The sequence below is a fragment of the Lepisma saccharinum genome, chromosome 9, assembly GCF_977018435.1.
Source record: "Lepisma saccharinum chromosome 9, izLepSacc3.1, whole genome shotgun sequence".
Lineage (NCBI taxonomy): Eukaryota > Metazoa > Arthropoda > Insecta > Zygentoma > Lepismatidae > Lepisma > Lepisma saccharinum.
The window spans coordinates 33,793,016-33,802,354 of record NC_139237.1 but is presented as its reverse complement, the minus strand read 5'-3'; the positions used below and the strand labels follow the sequence as shown (position 1 = coordinate 33,802,354).

The window sequence follows — 9,339 nt, the reverse complement described above, 5'->3', positions numbered from 1 at the left end:
ATACAATCGTATTTACAGATTTAGGGGGTAAAGTAACCCCTTCAAAAATTGAGGGGGTACAATGTACCCCTGTACCCCCCGTTTCTCCTAGAGTGAAACCCTTGCTGCTTGGAAAAATTGAAGGTGGAATTGCTCGTTAATGTAATTATTGCGGGATGAATTGCTAAACCAGTTTCTGGACAATAGTGAACAAAAATATATAAATATTCGTTGGTGGAAAATGTATTTTATTACTACCTTTGTTTTCACATACCATTGTTTATCTTGAATGATACAGTGCATTAACGAAAACTTGGAAATTCTTAAAATTTTAGTCCTAGTTTGTTGGACTAATCGTAATATGCTTGGCTTATAACAACGAGAATGAGCATCAGGGGGTATCGCGTATCGCACAACATTTGAGCAACATAGTGTTCTGACGTCACCGTAGGCAGCTTTTTAATTTTAGGATAAATGCCTACCTTGTTAGGTTAGGCTAACTAGGTTTAGTTCTCTTAGCCCATAAATAATAATTTTTCATTGTATTTACGCTAATGGAACCTAACCTAACAGCTCAAACCTAACCTCGTAAGAATTTCTCCTCTGACGTCAAAACACAAAGTTGCAGAAGTGAAGTGAAACAAGGCAGACCGGAGTATCATTCACCAACGAGTCGCGGGAAGATAAAAGAACAAGGAGTGCAGTGTGTAGTATGTGTAAACACTGTTCCTCTGTGTTGTTAAATGGAATTGTATTGCTGTTTGCAAAAGTGTTGGGCCCGTTTTCAGAACAGGCATAATTTCTACACTATAACATACGAAGTTTAAGTTACTATGGGAAGGATAAAAGATTATCATAATTGGTGCAGACTTTGTTTAGACAAAAGCGAAGTAAAAGTGAATATTTTTAAGGATGTTGGTTTACAAAGGGGAATTCAAATAAAAATATGGAGTTGTCTCTCAATTTATGTAAGTATATGGTAAGACTGCAGAATATGGGCTGCTTACAAGGAATGTGGTTCCTAATTTTTTGGTAAGGTATTGAAGTAAGTAATCGAATAAAGTAAGTTTTAAAGTGCGGAAATTTTTTTTATTTGAAAAAAAATGAAAAATACATGTCCATGCTAGACGGTTTGCATAGCGGAGAAACAATCGAAAAAGCGACATTGTTTATCACGTTTGAGCACACGTGAAAAAGCTTGTGGTCTCACTGCAGAACATGGGCTGCTGTTTTCCTCTGAATACACGAACAAAATTTATATTTACACAAAGTACGTACCTTCTGCTTCGATTTTCCGGTGTTCCTTTTCGGATTACTATTATATTATTCAGCGTAAAAAATGTTTTTCCTGGTACTAAAAGCAATGCATTTGTCAATTCGTTCGCGTCCATATTCTTTAACAACTGTTGCCCTCATTTGTTTCGGGGTCTTCCTATCCGCACAACAGTTTGGCCACCTTGTGTTCCGAAGTCATATTCTTTACAGACATTTTCATTTCTTTTGACGAGGAATGCCTACTGACGAGGAATGCCTACAAGGTTAGGTTAGGTCTGTTAGGTTAGGTTTCATTAGCATAAATACAAAACCAACATAGTCTTATGTGACAACGGAGGCACCCGGCATTAAATTAACAAGCTTTTTCCACGTGTGCTCAAGTGTTGTGCGGTTTCGGGGTCTTCCTATCCGCACAACAGTTTGACCGAAGTCATATTCTTTACAGACAGTTTCATTTCTTTTGACGAGGAATGCCTACAAGGTTAGGTTAGGTCTGTTAGGTTAGGTTTCATTAGCATAAATACATAACCAACATAGTCTTATGTGACAACGGAGGCACCCGGCATTAAATTAACAAGCTTTTTCACGTGTGCTCAAACGTGATAAACAATGTCGCTTTTTCGATTGTTTCTCCGCTATGCAAACCGTCTAGCATGGACATGTATTTTTCATTTTTTTTCAAATAAAAAAAATTTCCGCACTTTAAAACTTACTTTATTCGATTACGTGGAAAAAGCTTGTTAATTTAATGCCGGGTGCCTCCGTTGTCACATAAGACTATGTTGGTTTTGTATTTATGCTAATGAAACCTAACCTAACAGACCTAACCTAACCTTGTAGGCATTCCTCGTCAGTAGGCATTCCTCGTCAAAAGAAATGAAAATGTCTGTAAAGAATATGACTTCGGAACACAAGGTGGCCAAACTGTTGTGCGGATAGGAAGACCCCGAAACAAATGAGGGCAACAGTTGTTAAAGAATATGGACGCGAACGAATTGACAAATGCATTGCTTTTAGTACCAGGAAAAACATTTTTTACGCTGAATAATATAATAGTAATCCGAAAAGGAACACCGGAAAATCGAAGCAGAAGGTACGTACTTTGTGTAAATATAAATTTTGTTCGTGTATTCAGAGGAAAACAGCAGCCCATGTTCTGCAGTGAGACCAAGATTTCTGTAAGAGACTAATTTTTTATATAGTTTACGCCACTTAATTAGAGAGGAACATACAAGTTTAGTGTCAAAAATAGTTTAGACATTTACTTTTGATAGAATGTTTTAGATTTCATGTGTGACCCAAGTTTAGGGTTACCAGCTGGTACTACTTTACTATACCAGAGACACCTATCAATGATTTATTTCGCAATTTTTTACATTGCTAATGTACTATTCTGCATTGCGGAACATTTCTTTAGGTGAAATGAATTTCTAACGAAAATAATGTCTATTTCATACATTAACGAGTACTTACTGTTGTTCCTTATTTCCCACAAACCATCCACGGATAGCCCCAAAAACCATTGACGTCAGCCCAAAAATTCACGATAGGCCCACGAACCATCACGGTGACGAGGTATGCCTACTAGGTTAGGTTAGGCCTGTTAGGTTAGGTTCCATTAGCACTCCTTTCATTCAATTTAGCATATACGGACAACATCGGCTTGTAGCAGCAGCAATAGCGCTTATTGTGCTCTCCTGCAGAAAGCAAATGGCGGCAGCAGCAATAGCGTGTCGGAAAATAGATTTTTGTAGAAAACCACATGCATTCGCATTAAAATGTATCAAAACTACATTCCCGAACATCAACAACGCTACAGAAAATGATTTACGTAAGTACTTTCTCCTGTAAATTTGAAGAAATCCGTCTCCGGTATAGTAAAGTGTTACCCCAGATCTCTGTAAGGGAAATGTAAGACATGCTGTCCCATGTTAAGTCGAAATGTAGGACACAAAACATTCTCAATAAATAATGCATATTTCATAGAACACGTTAGAAAGTAGTTTGAAAAATTACACCTTTCAGATTTTTTTTAAAAAAATGGGTAAAACTTCGGTATGGTCCCAACATCTCTCACTCGTTTATTTCGTCATTTTTTACATTATTACTTACGTATTCTGCATTGCGAAAGATTCTTCAAGGTGTTATTTTGCTTTTTTCAAGAAAATAATTTCAATTTGTGACATGAGGAGTAATTATTGTTCTTCCTTTTTTGCACTTCCGTAAGACACAATATGGCGAGACAGCTTGACTAGCGTTGTAGATCCTTAGTGGGTATGCAGTGTTTCCAACTTTGTCAACCGAAAAATCCCCCACAAACCATTCACGGATAGCCCCAATTCATGAATAGCCCCACGAACCATGCACAGATAGCCCCAATTCATGAATAGCCTCACAAACCGAAAAATCCCCACGAACCATGCATGCTTAGCCCCAAAAACCATTCACGGATAGCCCCAATTCATGAATAGCCCCACGAACCATGCAAGGCAAACATAGTTAAAATTGTCATCTTCTTGCAAAAAAACGGCATGGTAGGAAACACAAACATTCACAACATTTGGTTCACATAGTGCAAGCAAATGAAAGCAACAGCAATTGTGCGTTGGAGAGATATTTCTGTTGAAAAATACCTGATTTCCTTGTGAAATAGATTCCACGATGAAAGAAAATACCTCCATGAACTTCTAAATGCTACAGAAACTCATTTCCGTAAGTAGTTTCGTGTGTAAAAATGAAGAAATCCGTTGGTAAAAACAGGGAATTTTGCAGATCGTCTGGAATTTACGTGCATTTTGGAGTCTGCAAGAGAAAAAGTTGAAAAATGAACAAGTAGTTCACTTCCACTTCTGGATTTGGTTCTTGTGGTTCCAGCCCCAAAAAAGATTCAGTTTAGAAACTTGTTTCTTTTGTTCTTATAATTCCTGGCTTGTGCAAAATTATGGTTCCTTCGAATTTCTGTAATAAAATTTTTACTTTTGTAATACTAGATATTAGAAAGAATAGCAAAGTAAAACTTGCAGTCCAGGTATCTGATTGATAACTAAAGTATATTGATTATTGGAAAGGTTGCTGAAGATGGGTTTATCGTCTATTATTTTATAGATCTTAGTCTTGTTGGCATTTCGTGTAGAATTCCTATATGCAACAAAAATTTCTTACTTGTAAATGTAAGCCAAAAAGCAGCATTTTCTATGACACTATAAATCTGCCAGAGGATGAAAAATTGTATATGGTTTATGAACTTTTTATGTTGTTTTTATATTGTGGAGATCTGTTATGGTGAAATAATGTACCTCTGTTACCTTAGCCTGAAGGCTAGATGCAAGTGATTGTAGCACCCAATACATTTGATGCTGGTTGTAATTTTACATTTTACTCTTTGCAGTTTTGCATGTTCTTGTGTGTGTAGAATGAAATTTGCTAAAAAAAGAGAAAGTTATGAAAGTAAATATTCATATTAATTAACGGATTATATATTTAATTGAAGAACACAAGGTTCAAAAGCAAAATTCATGATGATAAACATGTCTGGAAAAAAAATCATTTTTGGACTGGAAAACCTGGAAATGTCAGGGAATTTCATAATCAAAATATCTTAGCAACCCTGCTCATAGTAGGTTCACATATACAGTATTAGAAACAGAAAAATGTATGTTTACAAGTAATTTTTTATTTGCTTTAATCAAACTGTTCAAATATTTTACAGGGCCATTTACTAAATAAAGCTTTCTGTAAGAAACATCTATCTTCATGTAGGGTGCCAAAAACACAAGCATGTTTGTTTTAAAAAAAACAAAAATTCTTATGTAAATAAAGAAATCATCAAAAATGATTTTTTAAATAAATATCATGATTTCTATCCACCCTGTCCCTAAATACTTTTTAAGAAGGGGCTGTAAATTACTTCTACATCTTCGATACTTACTGTCACTTCTATCGATGGAGAATGCCTTGTCCATGGGGAGCATGCATGCTTGCGTTAGGTAATTTTTAAGTTATTTTTCTAATATAGATAACTTTTATCGAAATCCAAGTAGTGCTCATTACTTGAAGGAAGCTTCAAATTTCGTGTGGCAAGGATTGACAAAATTATTTCTGCTAGGAGAATTTGAACAAATCATAAAACAATTGGAACTGTTACCCCAAATACATATAACCTTACCCTGACACATCTCTGCACTTCAATCCCTGAAGATGAGAGCGACATTAGCTCTCGAAAGCTTGGGAACCTTTCCGGAAATCACCTGGTTGATATCGCGAGAAAACCTCTTCATACCAGTTTCAAAAGGAATACATGTAACATACAGTACTACTTGCTCTCATTCTGGCACTCTTAGGTATATTTTGATTGAAAAATGAAAATATAATTTTTGTTGAAAAATTGTAATTACTCAGCATGTGTTTACATTGCTAAATACTGTCTACATGTATTAAAAACCATTAGTTAATAATACACTTTTAACTTGTTTTTCTAACATATTTCTTAATTTTATTAAAAATAATTATGGTATTTTAAAATGTTTGGAAGCCATTCTGCTTTGCTGATATTGATGGATATCCCGACAGCACTGTGGTGTGGAGATGTGCATCAGTCTGGTTCGACAGCCTGTTGGCAACACATGCAAAATATTCAGTGAAAATGTATGACAAAATGGCAAAATAGGTTTGAATCCGGCTCTGGTCGGAATTTATTCGGCCTACGTATAGGGCCGGTGGCAACCCACCATCGTGAGGAAATTGGGGAGCACCGAGTGAGTGAGCGTAATCCGGTCGAGACGACCTACTATAACGGCTGGGGATACGTCGGGCTGACCCCCCGACTATTCCAATACTGGTTGAAGATCTCCACGCTTAGAGGTGACGAGAGAAAGTGTGGGAGGAGACCGGCAGTCGGTAGGTATGCCCAGGCCCTTCATGGGCTGTTGCGCAAAGGATATAAAAGAGACAAATATGACAGGTTTTTGTTTTAAGCATTGTTTTAATCAAGAACATAACAAACCTGTTTTCAAATAAACATTTAAAACAATGCTGAAAAGAATTCTTTTCTAAGAAGAATAATTAATAAGGAATCTGTTAATCATCCAATAAGGGAGTGTGTTTCTAGTTATAAAGTAGTCACTTGACTAACTTCTTAAAAGTACCTATTTACTTTACCCCTAAATCTCACATGTAAGCTGTTCGAGAAGGTTCAGCTAATACACAGTTCTGAGGACTTTTTTTCAGAAATATAACATTTTATCGTGAATGCAACAAGATATTGACATTTCAATTTTTAACCCACAAACCAAGCTTATGGACATAGTTACTTACTTATAGGTGTCACCTACTTCACTAACTGTTGCATTGTGGGATCGAGCAGCCATGATTGAGGCTGGTTTTGGTAAACATACGGAATTCAAGCGGAGGGAGATTTCAACCTTGTTTACGATGTTACTATGCAGTTTTCGGTTGTTTAACAGAAAGTTACGTTTATCCTCGAATTTTTTGAGAAAGACCAAAAGGTGTGCTTCACGGTATGGGACTCTACATAGGCGCCGACTCCATGGGGCTTAGGGGGGCTCGAGCCCCCCCAATGTTAATGATGTGGGGGCAGAGCCCCCCCAAATAATTTTGCTTAAGAGGATCTAATGTATTATTTTTCTTCTCTTGTAAAGTTTACTCTGAATTGTGCCACATGAACTTAACTTTAAATACACATTTGAAATGTTCTAGACCATCAACGTTGGGGGGGGCTATGACTGGAGACAGCAAAACACATGACTTATTACTATATACTAAGTATATAATTATTATTTACTATTATACATATATTAATCAGAGACATAATGAATTTAGCCAACGACTGAATGCAAATATTTAGGAATATTATTGATGTGAATGAGAAGGCTGGTGATACTAGAATGCGACCACTTTGCCCTCGTCGGTGGACGTTGAGAGCCTCCAGTATGCAACTGATCTTAAGGAACTATGAAAACCTTCTCAATTTTCTTGTGAAATTTTCTGAAGAAGATTCTACTGACACAGCATTAAAATGTGCTGGATACCTGGAGACAATGCTTCACTTCAAGACATTTTTCTTTCTCTCCCCTCTACTGCCATGTGATGGGTTCAATAGAAGAGGTAAACTGTAAGATTCAGTCTCCACGCATTGGTGCTACAGAAGTGGAATCAAAACTAAAATACTTGACTGACATCTTTCAAGAAAAGCGAATGTGTTTTGAGCAGTTCTGGCTGAAATGCACAGAGGGCAAACCCAGCCTCGTTGATGAGCCACAATTGCCCCGGCAACGTCACGTCCCTGAGAGACTTGAAAATCCTGATGCTGCTTAACATCACAAGTTCTACACTCCACAATAGTATTATAAATCAATATACACTGACGCGTGTGACAGAGCAAAATCACGTGTTAAACAAGGACATGAATCTACAGGACTACAAAAAGTAACAGCCGTAGAGAAAGAATGTATCTCAGCTGTGAACAGTTGCACAACAAACTTTCAGCAAACGCGAGAATTCTTTCGCCAAGATTTGGATGCCGATAGGCTCTCCTTACACATGTCCATGCTTGGTGATATCGCCAAACAGAAGAAAGTGGTTCTAACTACCATGCGTGACATAAGGAAATTTCTTTTGGAAGACAGCACCCTCCAGGAGCCAAATTCATGATGGTCCTCCGCACTGTGCCAGTGACGACAGCCACAGCCGAAAGGTCATTCAGTGCTATTAGCCGACTAAAGACATATTTGAGATCTACAATGAGGCAGAAGAGACTAAGCAGCTTAGCGGTACTCCACATACATCAATTCGTGCTTGATAATTTGGACTTGAGACCACTCGTTAATGAGTTCATAAAAAAATAACCCACTGCGTAGAGCAACTTTTTCTTTATTTTTAAATCATGTTCATATGTTTGTCTTGTGTATGTCACTTTATATCTTAGTGTACATGCTATTTTTTTATTATTGCAAAATTAAATTTAAAAAGTAAAATATTGTAGGAAGAACAAAAAAGTAAAACTATTTTCCTGCGATTTGTGTAAATAATTAAATAAAACTGTTAAATATTCGTTATTTTATGGGTTATTTGCAACCCGTCACATGTCTGTTGCAGACATTAAAACACACTCATGCCCTCGCCGGGACTCGAACCCGAGACCACCAGATGAAAGCGAGTTGAGTCGACCACCCAACATGCTCGGCTACCGAGGCCGGCATAAAACTGTTAAGTATATACATACTTTTCAATAAAAATGTTAATTGTTATCTAAAAAACAAATGAGCATACACAAAAGACATAAAGAGACTTTGAAACATTTTCTAAACGTTTTTCATGTTACATTTTATTTGCATGAGGAATATAATAGCTGCTTAAAAACTGCTATACGAAGACGTAATTTTTATTTTAAAAAAGGGAGGGAGTGAGTCATTCATTCATTTATTTCAGTGATCAGAGCCCCCCCAATAATTTTGACAAGTCGGTGCCCCTGGGACTCTATAATGTTGATCAGTCATTTCGTTGGCGGAAGTAAATTGTGCCAACATTAATGAACAAAGCAATCATTATTCAATTCAAATTTTCTTTATTAAAGGGCAAGGTTCAGCCTGTGGCTGTTCTCCCACCTAACCCCGTTTGACATTTACCTAGTGTACATAAACAAAATCATAAAAAATTGAAGAAAATACAATAAAAAAAATAAAATGGTTACAAGGAAAGAACAAAGACAAGATTTTAAAAAAATCAAGACAACACGTAAAAAAGAAAGAGAGAAAAAAAACACATTCACGCACACACACACACACATTAAAACACACATACTAAACATTTCTGAGCAGGACATTCACACACGAATATTGAGATTGATGTACATGATTATGGTAGTTTTGTGAGGTACGATAGAACAACGCATACGTAAATATTACAATATAGTTGTAGATTTGTCAAGGATTGGATTGGATTGGCGAGGCTCGTATGTAATCTAAACTGTATTGTGTAGTGTTACTCGTGGGAGCTTGAACAGAGATATTGCTCATCTAACAGAAAATTCTTTAGTATATTCTTAAATTTGTTAGGACTGGGGAGGGA

General features: G+C 36.7%; 1 protein-coding gene across 1 annotated transcript in view; it reads left to right on the top strand.

Moving 5' to 3' along the window:
* Positions 1 to 639: 639 nt before the first annotated feature.
* Positions 640 to 9,339, top strand: part of LOC145991990 (uncharacterized) — a 46,543-nt gene continuing 37,843 nt past the window's right edge. The window contains exons 1-2 of the mRNA XM_083127980.1: positions 640 to 665; positions 704 to 947. Of these exons, the coding sequence (XP_082984106.1) occupies positions 813 to 947 (135 nt within the window). The 5' untranslated portion in view covers positions 640 to 665; positions 704 to 812. The remainder of the gene's footprint in view (positions 666 to 703; positions 948 to 9,339) is intronic.